Raw genomic sequence first — 20370 nt, 5'->3', positions numbered from 1 at the left:
ACAGAAGGTAGAAAGCGCTTTATGAAGAGGCGATACTGGAGGGCCTGCGTGCGAGCTCGTTTGGGGGTTTGGAATCAAAGCCAAGGTTATACTGGTGAGGGACGCATTTTCAGGTTGTTGAATTTCACTTCATATTTCCAAAGCAGAGTTTGGCCAGCCCCTCTAGGAAGGTAGACCTAGAGGCCAATGTTTACTCAACTCAAAGTTAGAATGATGAAAATAAAAAATTACAAACTGTTAAGACTACTACCAGTGATTAGGTACTGGCAGCTCCCCTTGAACGCTGGGTGGTTTCCTAGCCAGCAATTAAGAAGCACTGTGCAACATTTTAATAAGCACATTCCCAGAAACATTATCGAGTCTCTTTACTAGTAGACATGCTTTCTGTGGCCCAGTTCCCAGGCTATTGGACTCTTTCTAGGACCTTAGGCTCTGCACCTTTTCCCATTATTAATTCGCCCCTCCTCCCAACTGTACATTCCTGTCATCAGGGATATTTTCCATTTGATGTGTTGCTGAACCAAGAGATTGTTCCAGAAGGCATGACAAACATTTCCAGTTGCAAGTGGACGTGTTGTCTGACCATTTCTATGTTATGGTTCTTTGTCACATCTACTCTTGCCCCCTTTTAAAGGCTTCTGGTCTTTGAAAAATCTGCCTGCCGGGCTGTGGTTTTTCCCATGTCCTGATTGGTCTTCTTCCTCATCTTGTGGAAGTTGTACCTTTTCCTAAGGAGGACCAATCCAAGAAGACAAAGCTTTGTCTTCATTAATGCTAAGTAAAAGTGCTCTGAACCTGTCCATATATGCCCCAAACTGCCTCTAATCACAAGTGCACTGATTCAGACCAATAAGCACCAATGGACTAAAAGTGTGACCGCCAAAGCTTTTTTAAGAGAGACACAAATCAAAAATAGAATAGTGCCATGGACTCATGGTGCCTCTGCTGCTAATAAGAGAGCCAGTATTTGAATATAGAGCCGGAGTCTGGAAATCAGGGCAGACCCATTTGCTGTTTTGCAAATTGTAGATGTGTAGATGTCTAGATTTAATGGATATAGATTGTAGATTTCTCTTATTTTATGGATATAAATCTAGGTTTCACTTTGGTGACCCACAGAGAGGTGGTCTACAGAAAAATGGTGCACAGTTCCCAGTTACTCAGAACATAAAGACAATGGGGTGGCGTGTACATCTCCACCTGTTGAGGTTACCTGTAAAACCCAAGTATTGACATGAGCAAAGCATCCTTTCATGTGACACTGCCCTCAATATTCAGAATACTGAAGTGCTGCCAAGGATGTGCCTTAGGCTCCTGTTTGGGAGCTGGTATCATCATGCCCCACAGTTAGTGTAGGATCCAGCTTAGCACTCAGCATTCTCTGAAGTGATTAATTTCTGAGTACTCTCTGGCTATTGAATCATTTATTGATCCTTAATTAATCCAGTGAATAAGTGTCAAATTCTGTTCATGAAGTCAGCCTTCTTGCCTGGCTTTGGGGCTCTAGCCAATGATTTCACCATTAAGTGCATAAGGTGTTTGGAGATTGACTTTCTCCTGTAGCTTTTCTTTGCCCTTTGAGCTTTGATTAAGGATCTGAACAATGCAATGGAATGTGTAATTGTTTCTCTGCAAAGTTTTCACTTTATTTATTTAAAAATTTATTCATTTACACAAGAACCAGGGTACAGGTCAGATACGTGGGAGGGTGAGAGGACTCACCAGAGAGAGAGCGAGGAACAGAACAGGCAGACTGACGAAATACACTGCTAAGGGGAGCAGCAGGCGAGACAGGAGAGGTCTGCTTCTCCATGTGGGACCCTTGCCAGCCAGTGGGGATTGAACTGGGGCTGCAGAGGCTGCAGACAGCTTCACAGCACAGCGCTCAACTGCCTGCACCACCAGGGGAGGCCCAGTTTTCACTTTAGAATGGTATTAGATCTATAGAAGAGTTGTGATGATAGTTGAGTTCCTATATATCTTACACCCATTTACCCTAGTGTTAACTTCTTACATTAATATGAGTCATTTGTCACAACGAATATGCCAATATTAACATTATTTGTAAGTAAAATCCATACTGTTCATTTTTCCTTAGACTTTACCTAATTCCTTTTTGTCTTTCAAAGTCCCATCCAGATTACTACACTAAGTCTTTGCTCTAGTCTTTAGACTGTAATTTTGACCTGAATCAAACTGTATATTTGATTTATCACTGCACTGCAACCAGCTAAACTTAAAATTTTGTTTCATGTTAAATATTCTCCTTTCTTTAAGCATCAAAAACACCTAAGGAACTAATAAATCACACTACCCAACTGATGCCACCAAAGGCTTGAGTTTTCCAGTAGCTCGGCACTGTGCTGTGAATGCTTTTACAGTTTTACAGAGTCACCATGTCCCATGGTAAGAACGTTAGTATTTGTCTAGTGGACACATGGCACAGTAGCTTGCCTTTCAGAGTTCTGCCATGTGAGGACATGCAATTCGCTCCACGTAGTGTCCTCATTTTCAGAAGGAAATAGTCAAGTCCCAAGTAGTTAGGACAAAGTCTCTCTTCTCTTTAGGTCTTACCTTATATCCTATAAGCTTTCAAGGACCTGGGCTCACCTTTAGCTGGCTTGCCAGCCCCTGGCAGTGATGGTACCAGGGCCAGGGAAACCCAAGTAGGCCTCTGGATGACACACAGATGTTACTGGGCACACACTACCCAGGATCCATCACATCATGTGGGACTGGCAGTAACTGGTGAGGCAGGTCAAGGGATTAAGAAGTGGACAGTGGTCCGCCAGCGCCAGTGACCCGCAGAAGAATTTGCTACTTGGGGAGCAAGAGCCTTTATGGTGGCCTCTAAAGTGGCAATATTGAAATGCTTCCTTAATACTGAAAATTTCAGGGGGCTTCCCCGGTGGCGCAAGGGGTTAAGTCGCAGCACTATGAAGCTATCTGCAGCCACTGCAATGAGAGTTCGATCCCAGGCCAGGGAGGTGACCCACATGCACAGCAGACCTCTCCTGTCTCGCCTGCTGCTCCCCTCAGCAGTGTATTTCAGTCAATCCACCGGTTCTGCCCCACTCAGTCTCGGGTGATCCTCTCATCCCGCGCACCACTGGCCTGTATCCCAGTTTTTGTATAAATAAATAAATAAATCTTTTAAAAAATACTGCACATTTCAGGGTCTGCTTTTCTGCAGCAAGAATATGGATGTGTAGGGTCTCATTGCCTGTGAGCCTTTGAACCCTGACTCTGTCACATCTTTGGATCAGATGGTGCTCTAGTTCTGCCTGTCCAGCTTCTGGTCACCTCTGCTTCTTGAGTTTGTCTCTACATCCTGTTCCACGTGGGGAGTAAAGCTGCCCCTACGTGGCTGGGTAGGGTCTGACCGGCTCCATTGTTAATCACCCCATGCATCTGGCTTCGGTCCAAACTTTGTTTTTCCTTTTTGCTACTATGGGGCATGAAATTTAAAAATCTAATCATAAAATTGATGTTTGTTCAAAAGACCACACATTATAAGACTCCACTTATATAACATGTCCAAAATGGAGAAATCCAGAAACAGAAAGCAGATTCGTGGTTGCCAGGGCCTAGGGGAGGGGGAGAGGGGGGCTGCTAATGGGAACAAGGTTTCTTTGGGGGGTGATGAAATATTCTGGAATTATGTAGTGAAGATGGTTGCACAATCTTGTGAGTATATTAAAAACCACTAGATTGTACCCTTTAAACTGGTGAATTTTATGGCATGTGAATTATGCCTATCAAAAACTCAGTGCTTGTTCATTGTAGAGATGTTTAAAAGCAAAATAAAAGAAATTTAAGTTACCTGTAAGTCTAAGTAACAAATAGTAACATTTTGATGTATATATGGCAATTTTTTGTGGTTGTTGTTTTGTGTGTGTTTTATTTTTTTTTTCTTTAGGTTGGTTACTAACCCCCTTTAGAGTTGGGAGAAACCCCATTGGGATTTGCTGAAAGATGGTTTCTCACTTGCCCTCTTTCCAGGTTCACATATGTACCCCTTGCATTTTGCTTATACTTTTTTAATTTTTATTTTTTAAAAGATTTATTTATTTATGCATGCAAGAGCTGGGGTACAGGCCAGAGATGTGGGGTGGGGGGTGAGAGGATTCACCAGAGTGGGGAACAGAACAGGCAGACTGACTGAAGTACACTGCTGAGGGGAGCAGCGGGTGAGTCAGGAGAGGTCTGCTGCACCATGTGGGTTGCTCCCTGGCTGGCCAGGGATCAAACTCATGCTGCAGAGGCTGTGGATTGCTTCATAGTGCAGTGCTTAACCCTTTGTGCCACCAGGGAGTCCTTGCTTGTACATTTTAAGACATGCAGTGTCATAAGGGAGGACCACCATTCTGTGCCTCAGTTTTATCTAGGAGAATACTTCTAAATTTCAGAATATAATGGTACCCTAATTCCTCTGGAAGCAAAAGAAGGCCTAAGAAGGCCTAGCTCGTTCACCCTTGAGGCATCCTTTCTAAGGACTGCAGCGAGTGAACAACCTGCATTTATTCGTGTGCTTCACTTGTAGTGCAAACACATAGGGCCCTTGGACCCCGTTCCATACAGGCCCCAAACTTGGACCCTGTTACATCCAAACCCTGGACTATTTACCATTATCCATTTCCCCAGATATGTAAATAATGGTCTTGTGTGCATACCCGAAGTAAATGTTACCTAGGACAGTGCATGAGCTACAAGAAACAATTAACTTGCAGCAAATGTACTGACCATATTCAAAGAGAACCTTGGCATTTCTCACGTACCAGCGACTCTGCACGTCTGTGGGAGGTGACATCTGTTAATGAGTCAGTAGAAGCATTGGAATCAACGTGGCTCTTCTACAAGGAGTGTGCCTGTCCACGCCTCAGAAAACACATTTCTAAACTGCACGCTGCCTTGAAAGAGCGGGGAAACTTTTCCACAGTGGAATTGGACTAATGGTGCTTATTTTTCTTCAGTGTGTATATTTATTTGACTGTTTCACACCATTTGTCAATTGCTAAGCAGTTAATAATTTTTACGCTTCTTTCAGATGTGTGTATACAGTACAAGTGTGTTTGATTTCCTGTGGTCTCTCTACATTTAAACAGTGCTGAGTGATGCTGTGTGTAACATGCCAATGTAAAATTTCAAACCCTAAACTGAAGTTTCATTCTTTAGCAAAAACCCTTCAACTGCTTCCATAGCATGTGCTCGTCTCCCTTCTGCAGCAGCCCAGGATTCTGTCTAGGTTTTAATGCTGGGAGTGTCAGCTCTCCCCACCATACAGCACTGAGGTTCTCCAGCTCTTTACATCCCCTGTGGGAAGATTAAAATATGCAACTGTTAACTCAGGAGAGAATGATATGCCGGGAGAGAGGTGGGCAGTTTGGGGAGTGATTTTAAAGAACAAAGATACTACTTCTGAATGGCTGTTTGGGATCGTTTTCTGAAAGATGTCTTGGGAGCCTGGCCTTGGATGGGTGGGTATTTTGGACTACAAGTGGCAGGAAGAAGGAATGTCCCTGCACTAGGAGTGAATAGGGTTGGGGCCTTTCTGATCGGGTCTTCACCCTGGCCGTTTGGGAGCCAGTGGTGAATTCTAAGGGTGTGCAGGCAGGTCTTGTGATTTAGGAACCAGCCATATAGAGAGGCTTGACTGAGAGACACCAGGCCCTTAAGTGAGAGCTGGCCAGTGTTTATATCAGCTCAGCAATATGAAGAATCTTTGTGATTCCACCTAAAAAAATCCCTATGCTTCACTTTTAGGACTCAGCTTTTCCAAGCATCTTAAGTGGTATCTGAAAGTCCAAATGGGGTGACCCAACACTGAATTATGTCTTTGAGAGGCCTTTTAAAAATTGTGTAAATACAGGGCCTCCCCGGTGGCGCAGCGATTGAGCGCTGGGTTGCGAAGCTGTCCGCAGCCTCTGCAGCGCCGGTTCGATCCCCGGCTGCTCCTCAGCCACCGGAGGAGGGTCCCGCATGGCGCCCAGACCTCTCCTGCCGCCCGCTGCTCCCCTCAGCAGTGTACCTCGGTCCTTCTGCCTGCTCTGCTCCCCGCTCTGGTTCTGGTGAATTCTCTCACCCTCCGGCGCTTCTGACTGTACCCAGTGCTTGCATCATTAAATAAATAAATATTTTTAAAAAATTGTGTAAATACATATGACATAAAACTTACCATCTTAACTAGTTTTTTTAAAAACATTTTAAAAGGACAGGTTAATTAGGAAAAGGAAAAAGAAAAAGGCACCTGCATAGACACGGGGGGCAGTCTCAGGAGGAAAGTGGCCCCATCTGAACCAGTTTCAAGTGCACAGCTCAGTGGCGCTAAGCTCATTCACAGCACCATCACCACCATCCACCTTTGGAGCTTCTTCCTCTTCCTCGTATGAGCTCTGTCCCCATGAAACACTAACTGCACACTTCCTCCTCCCCAGCCCTTGGGACCCACCAGTCTACTCCGAGTCTCTCTGAATCTGACTATTCCAGGTTGCATGTTCCTGGGGGCAGTGGTCGGCGTCTGGTGTCTGGCTGTGTCACTGAGCACAGTGTCCTCAGAATTCCCCCAGGGGCAGCAGGGGTTGGATCGCCTTCCTTTCCAAGCTGTGCATATTCCATTGCATATATGTCTCTTTCTGACTGGCTGTGATACCGCAAACCCAGGTCCAGCAGGAGATGTATTATTGTCACATCCGTCACTGCACCATTCCTAACCCATTCCCCACCCGGGGCCCAGCCAAGGCTGGGTGGGGGGGTGGTTTGGGGGGGGTTGGTGAGAGTGTGAAAGCAAAAGCAAATGGGAAGAGACTGGTCAGGGATATGGAGAAGGGGGTGTGGGAGCCCGGTGATTTTCTAGGGTGTTAGCCACACCTGCCCTTCCTTCGCCTGGGATTTAGAGTCTGGGGTGCCTCCTTGGTGCTGTGCTCTCACTTGAGTGTTCAGGCCCAGTAGACCAGATCTGTTCTTTGTGTGTGATGAATTTGAAGGGGCCGACTCCCACTCTGGGGGGGTGGAGTTGCTATTATTAAAAAATTTGCTGCTTCTGTCTGTATTTGTTCCATGGATGACTGCCAGAGTGTCCGGGAATTGGGGGGTATGGAGGAGGGGATAAGTCACTTAAGAAATTCTCCAATTCTGAATTTATTCAAAATTACCAGGGTCCATTTCTGAAGGGCAACATGCTGATGCTGGCTACAGATGTGTTTTATTTTGCGAAGCACAGTCCTCATTTCTCTCTCCCTCCCTGATGTAGCTCAGGGCTCCTTCACTTACACATTTGTTTCATCTTCTGTATTGCAAAGCATTTGTATTTTGCTGTTCTTGGGATAAATTTAAGAATCACTTTTACTATTGCTTCAAATCTGATGCCACAAAAGCCCTTTAGAAGTTACCATAACACTGCATCCCTCAAGGTTTTCCATCAACAGTGAACCATTTGCTGGAGCATTATCTTTTTTGCATGAATGCAAATTAAGTGAAACCTCCTGAAGCTAATTCTCATTTAATGTGTGTACTGTGTTCTTTTCCTAGGGGAGGTGGAGGGTTCTGATTTGAATGACGCTTTGGGACAACTGGATGGACAAGACAGCCCTGTGCCAACTCTGAAAGGTAAACTGTGAAGTGCTCTTTGAATGCAAGTTTTTTTTAAAGATTTATTTATTTATGCACACAAGAACTGGGATACAGGCCAGAGGTACAGGGGATGAGAGGATTCACTAGACACAGAGTGGGGAACACAACAGGCAGACTGAAACACACTGCTGAGGGGAGCAGCGGGCAAGATAGGAGAGGTCTGCTGCGCCATGTGGGTTTCTCCCTGGCAGGCCGGGGATCGAACTCGGCTGCAGAGGCTGCGGATAGCTTCACAGTGCTGTGCTTAACCCTTTGTGCCACCAGGGAGGCCCCTGAATGTAAGTTTTTGAAAGTGAGTTCAGAGACCATGTAAAGAGGCTCACAGCTGGCTGGCAGAATTGATGCCTGGAGCCCTGTGACCAGGGCTGGTGGTGGCATGGAGGTGCGCCTGCCTTCATAGCTGTGTCTCTTTATGCACCTGCGAGGGTGCAGAAGGCTGGTTGGAGCCATTCGAAAGGTCAGATGGGAGGTGACTAGAAAAGGTAGGCAGAGAAGGGGAGGAAGGGGCCCTGGGCTGCTTTGTGGGCCTGAGCAGAGCCTTAGGAGCTAGACTCCTGTCTTGGTGACTAAGTGTCCTGTGACAAGCAGGCGTCTTCTGGGGTCAATTTGTCCAGGGTGAATGGGCACTCACGGTGTGAGTGCTGCCACCAGGAGCTGCAATTTTGGTTCTTTGTCTTGTTGCTGGGCGTTTCCCACAGGTTCCCTGTCAGGGCTATGCTCACTCTCATACTTTGGCGGCACCTGAAATAGCAGAGGTGAGGGATCACGTTTCGTTCCATGCAGCTCAGTTACTCGGGGAGGAAGCAGGGTCTTTTCCTGCTTTGGCTCCTTACATTATTGCCTTAGATTATTGCCTGTGTTGGCTCATGCTGCCAAAACAAAACCCTACAGACAAATAGCAACAGGAAGTTATTTCTGTTGAATTGACTGGAAGTTCAAGATTAAGGTGCTGATATGGTTGGTTGTTGGTGAGGACTCTCTTCCTGGCTTGCTGTTGGCTGCCTTCCAGTGTGCTCGCAAGGTGAAGAGAGGGAGCCCATTCTAGCCCACCCCTCTCCTCTTCTTATAAGGGCACACATCTCGTCAGGGGGCCCATCCTAACGACCTCATCTAACTCTAACCCCCTCCCAAAGACCCCACTCTCTAGTTCCATCACACTGGGGTTAGGACTACAAGATGACCTAACATGGTAGGGGGTTAACATGGCAGGGGTGCATAATTCAGTGCATGACACTGGGGTAGCAGAGTAGCTACTTCATTTCTGCTTTGCTTCATTTTCTAAAGCCGAGTCAGAGCCCAGTGGCCCATGAGAATTCCTTAGTTCCATGCACATGTTAGCTGCCCTGCCCCCCTCAGGAACGTGTCCATCTCTGGGCCACAGGCCAGGTCTTTTGGGATTGAGTGTTGGTGACTCAAGCCCACTGGTCCTGGCCTGGGTGCCCAGAGCATCCCTCTGTGTCCTGAGAGAGTATATTGGGGTCACCCTGGGTGCTGAGCTCCCTCTGACTCTGTGTTGACGGCGTGAGTGCCTTTGGCTTAAATTTCTGTTGGATGCACTCCCCTGTGGTTGGTTTCACTGGTGCCTGAACTCCCTTGACAACATTCTCTTCTCTAATGTGTTAAATGCAGTAAATAAGTTCGTGCATTTCTTTACATCAGCATGCATGTTCCTGTGTGCTTGCTGGAGCCTTGCAAGGACCCTGGTTGCTTGTCCTCTCTTAGGACAGGGATGTGTCCCCAGGACTTGAAGGTCTCTGCTCTGAAGAGTTGGGCCTAGGAAACATTTCTTAGAAAGATGATTTTTGATGGTTAGGTTCTGAAATCATTTTTCAAATGTCCATCTCAGCCTGCAGTCCTGAAGGCCCACACATGTGGCCCCTGGTCCTGCCCACACTGGTGATGAAGCAAGTGAGGTCTTTACCTGGAAGAGCTTACCGGATTGGGGAGGCGGAACATAAGGGGAAACAGTCAAGTCATTATAATATTAGGAACTGAAGTGAGTAACCCCAGGGAGAGGTCAGGTCATGGTGAACTGAAAGGAAAGGAAGAATGTCTTGTTCGGGGACAAGCATGCACTGAGATCTGAGCAGCAGGCACTCAACCAAAAGAAGGTGGAGGGAAAAGTATCCCAGATCAAAGCAGTGGCCTGTGCAGCGGCCTGGACAACTGCGAGAAGGTGGTGGCTGATGGACCTAGAGTGACTGAGGTCCGCGTGGCTAAATCTGCTCTCCTTCTTGGTCCTGCTAATTATATTTCAAGCACACATATGGCTCAAGCCATGATGATGGGCAGTGCAGGTCCAGAACATTCCATCGTCACAGAAAGGTCCACTGGGCAGCCCTGGGTAGAGCCTACACAGCTTCTTGGATGGCAAGGAAGGTTCTATTTCTAGTGCTGTGACATGGTGTAACCTGATTCACTCTCTGGCGGCCCTGGAGGGTGATGGGGGAAGCGGAGGGGGCAGCTTGAAGAAGGTGGGCCAGGTGAAGAGAAGTGGACATGAAGCAGGGCCCCCAAAATTATTAGACCTAGCCCTGCTGTGCTGAAGGGTATCAGGTGCATTTGCCGCTGGCCCCACTGAGGCAGGCTCTGGTGGTGGTTCCTTGTGGCCCTCCAGCCTAGTTGCCTACCCTGACCTCAGTGCAAGTCAGAGGCAGAGGCCAGGCTCCCTTTTATGTCAGGCTCCAGGCTATTGGAATAAGCTTGAGAATGGACCAGTTTGACTGGAGCTTGACTAACATCTATCAAATATCTGGGATGGGCACCCCTCCTCACAGTGTTCAGCTATGCAAATATAGAAATATAGGATTGTAAATTGACCAGTCTGATTGAAGCTCTCTTGGGTACCTATCAACTAAAAATACCAATTAGATTCGAGAGTCAGAGTTCTTTTCTAGCTCAGAAGCACTCCCTGCAGAGCTGCACAAACCTCTCTAGAATAGGGGAAGAGCCAACAGGCAGGACCGTGGAGAATTTGGCCTCCTCAAGCTACCTGGCACCCCAGAGCCTGAGAGAACAGAAGTCTTCCTTTTTAATTACCCTGAAGAGTTTTCCTTGCTCACAGAGGCCAGTGGGTCCTGTCTCCCCAGGGCCAGCCTAGGCCTGCACTCTGCTCACCCCTAAACTCTGGATGGCATAAATGAGTCCCAGCATGACAACACACCAAAGGCTCTTCCTTCAACACAGTTATCATTTATGATGCCCATACACCTGTAAAATTGAGGCTGTAAAAGTGACATCCCACCAATCTGTTGTGATATGACTGCTCTACCTTGGTCCAAGCAAAACAAGATCGAGAATGAACTACAAGCTGTACAGCAGCATCCGTGCTCAGCTGCCTTGCGCTGGTAGTGAGCACTTACCACGTAGCTGGTGGCTGGCATTGAGAGTTGAGAGCAAAAGGCATATACTAAAGAGAAAATGAACAAAGAACATTGATTTACAACTGAAAAGTTTGCCTGACGTGTCCATCTGCCAAGATACTGTCATTGTGAGGACTGATGTGGCTGCAGGACTTGGGTTGCAGTGCTGGGTGAATATGGGAGCGAAGCTAGATCTGGGGTTTTGTATTCCCTGCTACATTAGACACACTAATTATTATCATTGTTCTTATTATACAAAAGCTTACGTGTGCCTAGAAATCATTTGCTCATTTGTTCCAAGACTGTATTTTAAATGCATATGTAGCACATCTTGGGTTTTGTATAATCAGAACAGTCCTTTGGAATGTTCATGGGAATTGGTAATTTCTGAGAGCCAGGATGGATTGTTCTGGTCTTGCTCATTTGCAGCTCCCAATATGGGCCCAGTGTGCTTGTATCCCTGCCCGAGGAGACGAGTTACCTATCATCCACACTGAGACCAGAAGAATTCCTACCTCTGCATAGAAATCTATTCCTTACTCACAGACGGTCCTGCTATTTGTGATGTGGCGTGCTTTAGTGCTGAACTAAAATTTTCCTGGACAGAAAATGCAAAGCCGTCAGCAGAATTCACTATATTGGTATGGAGACGATGCCTGGTCTGTTTACTGAGCTTTGGGTTCCTGATTCATACAGGGTGCATGGATTGATTAGCATGTATGCTGCATGTGTCTCTGGTTTATTTTGGACCTCTTGGTGAGTGTGTGTGTGCATGCGCGTATGTGTGTCCTAGAATTTACTAGAGTGATGGCCCCAGGCTGATGAGGTAAAATCAAAAACAGCTGCCTCATTGCAGCACTAAGTCTGTGAATCTGTACCTCCCTCTGATGCCCCCTCGCTCATCAGTGAAATCTGAGGCTGCCCATCCTGTGGACAGAGGGCCGGGCATGTGTTCTAGTCTCTTTTGGCAACACTGATGGGCGTTCCAGGCTCTGGGCCCTGTGCCTTTCTCAAGGCCATCACCAAGCACTCCTATCTCTGTGGGCCTTGGATTTGCAGAGCCTGATGGGCTGTGCGGGATCTGGACAAAGTGAATGAACAGTGTTGGAAAAAAATGCCAACCGCAGATGAATATTTTCAAGCCGTGTGCAGTCATGTTGGGGAGGCCTGAGGTTGGGCAACAGGGGTCACATACGTTGGAGCCCATCCGGGGAAGGCAGGAACAATCTGTTTCCAGGAACAGTGATACTGAGTTCTGCCTGCAAACCTTTTTATTCCTTTTCTTAGAGGCCCTCCCCCAAATCCTCTCCTGTCTCCCAGGTAGAGCTCCTGGCCTTCTGCGCTTCACTGGGCCAGAGCCTCTGTACTTGTGACCATTGTCATCTGACTGGAGTTGCCGTTCACTCTTCCTGTTGGAGGTGACTGAAAGGTGGTGATTCTCCTCCCTCCACTCATTGTTTTGAACCCCAAACTGCAATGGGCTTATTCCTGTGTGTTTGTCTCGTGTCTGTCCCTGGCACCTTCACAGGTTCTGGGATTAGGGCTCCAACATATCTTCTTGGGCACACAGTTTCCTTTGCTCCAAATATTGCAACACTCTGAAGTACTTTTAACCTTTTCTCATGTCCTTGAATTCCTCTTTCACTGTGTTCCTTATTTCCTCTGATTTCATCCCATTCTATTCCACACTAATCTCACACCCCTTTCTCCTGCTCCCTGCACTAAGCCTGCTGCCCGAGCACTGCCAGCTCAGTGGGCAGTTTGAATGGAGTGGCCCCTGCCACTGCCCTGACCAATTAATGGACTGTGAATATTTCCCCTTGGGGAGAGTGGCTTTGTTTCCTCCTCACCTGCCCTTTCAGGAAAGCTGTTTTATTTCCCACCAATCAATCGCCCGGGACCTCATGACCCCTAGTCGAAGGCTTTCTTTATCTCCTTCCCAGGCCAGCCGGTTTGACCGGTGCAAACAGCAGGTCCTCAAATACCTCAGTAATTTGACCAACTGGTGATCCGTGCATGGTCCAGTGGGGTCAAGAAATCATTAATCACGGCTCTGGTTGTGAGGAGGAGCAGTTCCCTGGTAACAGGGAGTCCTGTTTCCTCAGCCTTTGGTGTGTTGTCATGCTGGGACTCATTTGTGCCACCCAGAGTTCAGGGGTGAGCAGAGTGCAGGCCTAGGTCGGCGCAGGGGAGACAAGACCCACTGGCCTCTGTGAGCAAGGAAAACTCTTCAGCGTAATTAAAAAGGAAGACTTCTGTTCTCTCTCAGGCTCTGGGGCACCAGCTAGCATGAGGAGGCTGAATTCTCTGCAGTCCTGGTGGCTCTTTCCCTGTTCCATCATGTCTGGAGGGGTTTGTGCAGCTCTGCAGGAAGTGTTTCTGAGCTAGAGGAGAACTTACTAGCAAATGATTACTACAAGCTCCATATTTTGTACCCAGGGTGGGAGTGAAGCCCAGAGAGGTTAAATGGGCCTCTAAATTAAATCTGCAGGAGAAGGTGGTGGTGTTCTTCATCTGCATGGAGTTTTCTTTCTAGCTTTCATTTTGACCCTCGGAGAATTAGTAATGGTGAAAATGGTGGGCCAGACTAATTTGGCAGCCTGCCACTTAAACGACATGCAAATACTCAATAAAATATTAACAAAAGATGTGAATGCTTGGATAAACTTGCAGGAGGGGTGGAGAAATGCCCAGGCACCAGCAATAGGAAGGAAACAGCACTCTGACAGCCTGGGCTGCTGAGCCAGGAACCCCTTGAGATGGTTTGTAGCCTTGAAAAATGGCATAATTTTCCCAGAAAGTTCATCTCAGGTTAAGCGTTGGGTCTGCGGTTATGACATGAAGTACCCAGCTGTGAACGGTGACTTCACCATGTGGTCATGGAGCACCTGCGAATGTATCCATGGACCCCAGTGTAGAAAGAGCACCCGTAGACGTGGTGCAGGCACGAGGGCAGCTGAAGACATGTCAAATCCTCCAACTCTTTGATGCTGGAATTACCCCCAGAACACACAGCTTGACTAGAAGAAATCCCCAGGGATAGGAAAATGCTGGTGGGGGTTATATGAAATAAATACTGTGGAGTTATTGATTTCACTTGGATTTGGATGCTTTGTGTTTCCTTCAGTGAGGAGAAGTGAGGGATTAGAATTAAAATATGAAGTTTGGTTTTAAGAAAGTAAAGGACTTTACATTTATTATTCCCTAATTCAAGGCCTGTAAAATATTGTTCCTGTGACAGACGCTATTCTGCTCAGCTCAGCTGCATTAAGAATGATGGATTTTGGGGGCCTCCCCGGTGGCGCAGCGGTTGAGCGCTGGGTTGCGAAGCTGCGCGCGGCCTCTGCGGCGCCGGTTCGATCCCCGGCTGCTCCCCGGCCACCGGAGGAGGGTCCCACATGGCGCGCAGACCTCTCCTGCCGCCCGCTGCTCCCCTCAGCAGTGTACTTCGGTCCTTCTGCCTGCTCTGCTCCCCGCTCTGGCTCTGGTGAATTCTCTCACCCTCCCGCGCTTCTGACTGTACCCAGTGCATGTATAAACAAAACAAACAAAGAAACCAGCAAAACAAATAAATAAAGCATGCCTCTATTAAAAAAAAAAAAAAAAAAAAAAGAATGATGGATTTTGGTGTCAACCCAGTTGGGAGCCTGTGAGTCCAGAGAATTGGGGTATTATAGATAAGCTAGGGGCTATAGTCCTGAGAGAGGGGTGGTGGTCACACTTCAGGCCAGGGAGGTGGGAAGAGGATTTCCCTCAACTCTCACTCATCGGAATAGGTTTTCCCATGAAAAGTCAAACTTGGCTCCACACCCCAGGAAACAAAATCTACTTTATAAGAATGCTGTGGGAGGACCCCAGATGCAGAGTTAACATGAAAACTTGGCACTGCTTGTTGCAGGAACCCACTCTTCAATGATTCCCACAGAAAGCCAGATGTACAATGAGAAATTCCAAAACTCACTCAGAGAAGCCCAGGATGAGTGGTGGATTAGTAAACAATGAAGCCAAAGGATTAAAGATAAAGGAAGAAATGGAAACCACATGGAAGAAAAAAGCAGTAATGGATTTAAACAGGATCCAGAGACCTTCTAGAAGTATAGAACGTGGTCTGTGAATTAGAAGCTTGATGGACAAGTTAAGGAGTAGATGGCATATATGTAAAAAGGGAAAAAAAGACAGGGAATATAAAAATAGGCATAGCTCACTGAGGAGTCACATAAAAATGTTCAGCATATACCTTGAAGGAAATTTCCAGGGAGGAAATAAAGAGGAAGGGGGAGATCATTATTGATGTCTCTCAATATTGATGTTGATAAAGAATTATACAGTTGTGAGGAATAGCACTACAGGCCAAGGATGCTTAAATGAAAATAAGTTCACAGAAGGTCATACTTTGGAATGGCAAAAATTAAGGGAAAATGTGAAAAGTTTCTTAAGAGGAAAAAGGTTGACTTTCCTACAAAGGAGTAAAAACTTACAGATTTGCAATTCTAACCACAAAACCAGAGACAGTAGTATGATTGACAGTCTAGAATTCTGTACCCAGCTAAACAACTATTCAAGTGTAAAGGCAACAGGTATTTACAATCCAAGAAGGACTCAAGATTGTTGACAACCTCATCCCCCTTTACTCAAAGAACATATGCGCTTCAGAATAAGCTCAGTTGAACCTTGGAGGGAGGTGTGGGATGCAAGCAGTGTTGTCAAGTAAAGGACTTGGTAAACAGGTGGGCAAAGCTGAATAAACTCTGAAAGTGAAAATCACTTGGGGTTTGAATGCAGAGAGGAACTAAACACTTGAAAGCAATAACTCGAAGCTGTCATGGCTTGGGTATGATTGGTCTCATGAACTGCCAGTAGAGCTTGAAAGAGGCTGATTGAAGGATTGGGTTGAGACACTATGGAGATTTTGTCCTGTCCATTCCCAGCTGGACAGCCCTTTTACATACATGCCATTGCATGTGAAACCATTTCAGGTTCCACTGACCATCCAGAACATTCTTCCAGACCTAGGGATCCCCTCCAGCAATGCTTCTTCTCTTTGTAGTTTCTGGTTGCTCTAAATTCATTCTGGGTTTTGGTTTACTGAAATGACAGCTTTTTATCCTTAGCTCTTTAAAGCTGGTGTTCTCAGGTTATGGTGAAAATGCTGTGACGAGAGCTCGCAGGAACCTAGCTCTGGGTTTCTCCAAAAGAAACAGCTCCATAGTCACTAATTCAGCCTTGGCTGCAACACGCCAGGACTTGATTCCTGCCAGTAACAAGAATGGGCTGTCAAATGAGAACATCAAAACTTCCCTGAGCAGCCCTGAAGCCCTTCCCGCCCTCACTGAGGTTTGCTCTTTTGTGATCATTCCTCTTTGCAGGTTACTTTCTGAATTTTCTGGAACCAGTGAACAATATCACTATAGTCCAGGGTCAGACAGCAATTCTGCACTGCAAGGTGGCTGGGAACCCACCCCCCAGCGTGCGGTGGCTGAAGAATGATGCCCCAGTCGTACAGGAGCCCAGGCGTGTCATCATCCGGAAAACAGAATATGGCTCTCGACTACGCATTCAGGACCTGGACACCACCGACACTGGCTACTACCAGTGTGTGGCCACCAACGGGGTGAAGACCATCACAGCCACTGGTGTCTTGTTTGTGCGACTGGGTGAGTCGGGGCAGCCCAGGAAGATTGGTTAACAGATGTCTTCACAGCCAAGTGGGAGACTCACTGCAGTTTGAAACCGAACACACACAAACCAGCAGAGAGGAAAGCAATGAAAAGTGTTCCTGAGGCCTCTCCATTGTGTGCGAGGTCCCAGCTTAACTTGTTAGCATTTGATAGTAATTAAAAAAAAAAAAAGAAAAACAGACACAGATGCAGGGGTTCTGTAAACCTGGAGTGCAGACGCTGAGGGTGATTTGAAAGGTCAAATGTCAGGAGGCCATCTCCAAAGGGAGACTGTCCACATCTCAAGACAGCCAGGTCCCAGGGCCTGAGTCTAGCCTCAAGGCCTTACTTACAGGCCTGGACAGATGGGGACAGGCACCTACAGAAACTAGACACAACTAGAGGGAATTAGAGCGTGATGACAGTTCTGTCCTTTGTGCTGTCATAGCTCTGCCTGTCACAGGTGTTTGTCTCAGGTGTGCTTGTCATAGGTGTGCTTGTGAAGGCAATGGCACAATTAAGTGACATGAGGGGATGCTTTCCCTGTCATCCCAGCTGTGAGAAGCTCCCTGAAATGCCCCCATCCTGTCACACAACCCCCCAACCACTCCATCACCAATTAGTAAAAGACCTTGTGTATCAAGGTTAGATGAGAAGAGAAAAGACAGTAAGACTCCAGAAATATCTCCATAAGTTCCTCCAGAAACAGCGTTTCTTTGTGGTTTTTGCCTTCCTTGGCATACATAATCATGGGCAGGGGCAGAGCCTGGGCCCGAGGACAGCTTGCCACAAATTAGTGCCCTGGCTGTGGCTGCCTTCACCGTTGGCTGGCTGAATTGGAATTAAGTCTTATTCCAAATCATGAAGTATTAATAACTTGTCTTTTTGTTTTATCTCTTTAGGTCCAACACACAGCCCAAATCATAACTTTCAGTAAGTATCTGCTTTCCCTAAACCCTGTTCTCAGTCTCTGAGGGTTTCTGTTATGTAAGAATCCTGGTTTTAAATCTGGAAATGCATGTCTCTGCCATATTTTCTAGAAATTGGCGGGGCTTCACACAAGGATGGCCATGTGCTTGGTTGGGCTGGAAAATGATTATACTTTCCATCTTTAGTGCAAGGGAAAATGTCATAAGACAGACATTGTTAGTTCCTTACAGGGTGACCAGAAGGACAGCAGACACGTGGACCAGGTATGTAGTGGGTGTTACTGTTAGGTTCGTTTAAGTACACCCTGTTATCTTAACACAGTGATAAAATTACTTGACAGTGATTTCTCAGAATATGTGCCTGTTGCTAAGTAACACATGAATGTGTGTTTTCATTTCTCTTAGGTAAATTCCTGGGACTAGAATTGCTGGCTTACTCGGCTGTATGTTAGCTGAGTAACAAGTGGCACTCCCTTTTCTAAGGTGGTCATAACAGCTGGCATCTTGGCATGTTCTGGTCACTGCTGGCATTTGGTCTGGTTGTTCTTCTTCATGTGGTACCATTCTGGAGTGTATGTGGAGGTTCAGGTGAAACTTTATGTCATAAGCTTCTTGGAAAAGTAATTTTTATTAGTCATTTAAAATTTTGAGACACGTGTTTAGGACTATAAAATTTCATCTGAATACCATTTTGGCTACATCCTTACCTCCCCACCATGTAAAGGCTTTTATTTTTTTGTTACTTTCTGATATTTGTTGCACTGTTGTCAATGAATTGGGAGGTAGTTTGCTTTTGGTGATTTTTTGAAATTTTCATTGTGGTCAGTTTTTGTGAATATTTCCTGTTATTTCAAAAAGTGTGCAATTTCTCGATACATATGTTAATTAGATCATGTATGTTAAAGTGTGTAGGTCAAGTTGTGCTGTTAAAAGTGTCTATTTTTTGTTGTCCACATGGGTTACAGATATCAGCATTTGATATCATACTCATTCTGAATTTGTCAATTTCTGTCAGTTTTAAATTTTTAAGTTTTTGATGTATATTCATAAGTATCTAGAGGCGTGGGGCGCTGTAGTTTTATTTTCATCTCCCTTCCTTTGAAAATTTTTGCCTTGAATTTAGTTTTGCCGAACAATATTTTTTTGGAGAATTACTTTTTTTCACATTGTGTGTTGATATATATTTTAATTTTTTTCAATTGATGTAATGTTGATTAACAACACTGTATATGCCTGTTATTTGTATTTTCCAGGGGCCTCCTTTACTCCGCTTGTCCCACTTTTCTTTTTCCAACCTTTTTTTTGTGTTCTGTTTTATGTCAGTCTCTCGTGAATAGCATGTAAGTTGATGTTTTTGTAAATTTGGTGAGGTGGGTTTTCCAGTGTGGAAGACATGTTAATACATGTAGGTTAAGTTCATTTTAACAAACATGCAATATTCCATTCTATGATTCAATTTGTGTGCCTACTGAGTGAAGTTTAGTTGTTTTTACTGATACAAACCTTCTGAGGAAAATGTCTGCCCATATCCCCTTGACCTACGGGTGAGAGGGACAGAGATCGGGGAGTAGAGTTGCCACATCTCTCCCAGGCATGGCCGGTTGCTCTCCAGAACAGCTAGGGAATTTGTCATCCCACCAACAAAGCACAGCTCTTATTTCCCTCTGTTTTTCTGCACATTCTATTGTTAGAACTTCAGATTTTGCCAATATCTTGGGTGTCAAGTAGTAATTTATGGTAATTGTACTTCAGATTTATCAGTAAATAGTGAGGTTGAACATATAACATTTAACCCATGAATCTCCAGTTCATTACATTCTGTATTCATTTTTTATAGATTCCATGTTTGCAAATTCATTTACTTACAAAAATTTATCTGTAACCCCCCAAATCAGTACTCAGGGTGTTTTCACAGTCCCTCACAGACTTTTGTAGAGCAACAAAAAAAATATGGTCACACGGTGCACACATTCTTAGTGAGGTCAAACAAGGAGACACTCTACTTTCTCCTTTCAGCTCATACTATAAACACGTGTCCTTTTCACACTTTTGGTGCTTTTTCTTGCTGATTTCGCTGTTTGCAAAGGCTCCAAGCACAGTGCTGAAGTGGTGTCTAGTGTTTTTTTTTTTTTTTTGAAGATTTATTTATTTATGCATACATGAACTGGGGTACAGGCTAGAGATGTGGGGGGTGAGAGGATCCACCAGAGACAGGGTGGGGAACAGAACAGGCAGATTGGCTGAAATACACTGCCGAGGGGAGCAGTGGGCAAGACAGGAGAGGTCTGCTGTGCCATGTGGGTATCTCCCTGGCCGGGGATAGAACTTGTGCTGCAGTGGCTGTGGGTAACTTCATAGGTTAGGTTGCTTCTTTACCCCTTGTGCCATCAGGGAGGCCCATGTCTAGTGTTCTTAAGCATAAGAAGGCTATGGTGATCCTTTTACAGAAAACACATGTGTTAAATGAGCTTCGTGTAGGCTTTTGAGGGCTCACTGTTAATGAATCACCAACATTCATTACATAAGGTGTCTTAACAGAAACATAACTAAGTAAAGTTATGTACTGAGCAATTGATGAAAATGTTATCACCCCAGCCTTATATTTTCCCCAGGAGCAGTGGGTCAGGATTTTCTAATTCAGTATTTGTGGTGACTTTGTAGATAATAACTACCACAAATAAGCAGAATCTACTGTATTGTGTCCCTTTTTCCATTACAATATTTGTCTTTTTGTTATTGATTTGCACATTTTAAGATATGTTCTAGATGTAATTTTTTACATAGTTTTGTCTC

At 45.6% G+C, this 20370-nt stretch overlaps 1 protein-coding gene across 1 annotated transcript in view; it reads left to right on the top strand.

Annotated features, from left to right (window-relative positions):
- The window catches only part of ROR2 (receptor tyrosine kinase like orphan receptor 2), a 164247-nt gene that overhangs the window by 123034 nt on the left and 20843 nt on the right, over nucleotides 1-20370 (top strand). The window contains exons 2-4 of the mRNA XM_037493252.2: nucleotides 7528-7605; nucleotides 16358-16645; nucleotides 17551-17581. Coding sequence (XP_037349149.2) covers nucleotides 7528-7605; nucleotides 16358-16645; nucleotides 17551-17581 — 397 coding nt within the window. The remainder of the gene's footprint in view (nucleotides 1-7527; nucleotides 7606-16357; nucleotides 16646-17550; nucleotides 17582-20370) is intronic.

The sequence above is a fragment of the Talpa occidentalis genome, unplaced genomic scaffold, assembly GCF_014898055.3.
Source record: "Talpa occidentalis isolate TD23 unplaced genomic scaffold, MPIMG_talOcc4v2.1 talOcc4.7, whole genome shotgun sequence".
Lineage (NCBI taxonomy): Eukaryota > Metazoa > Chordata > Mammalia > Eulipotyphla > Talpidae > Talpa > Talpa occidentalis.
This window is presented reverse-complemented; position numbering and strand designations above follow the sequence as displayed.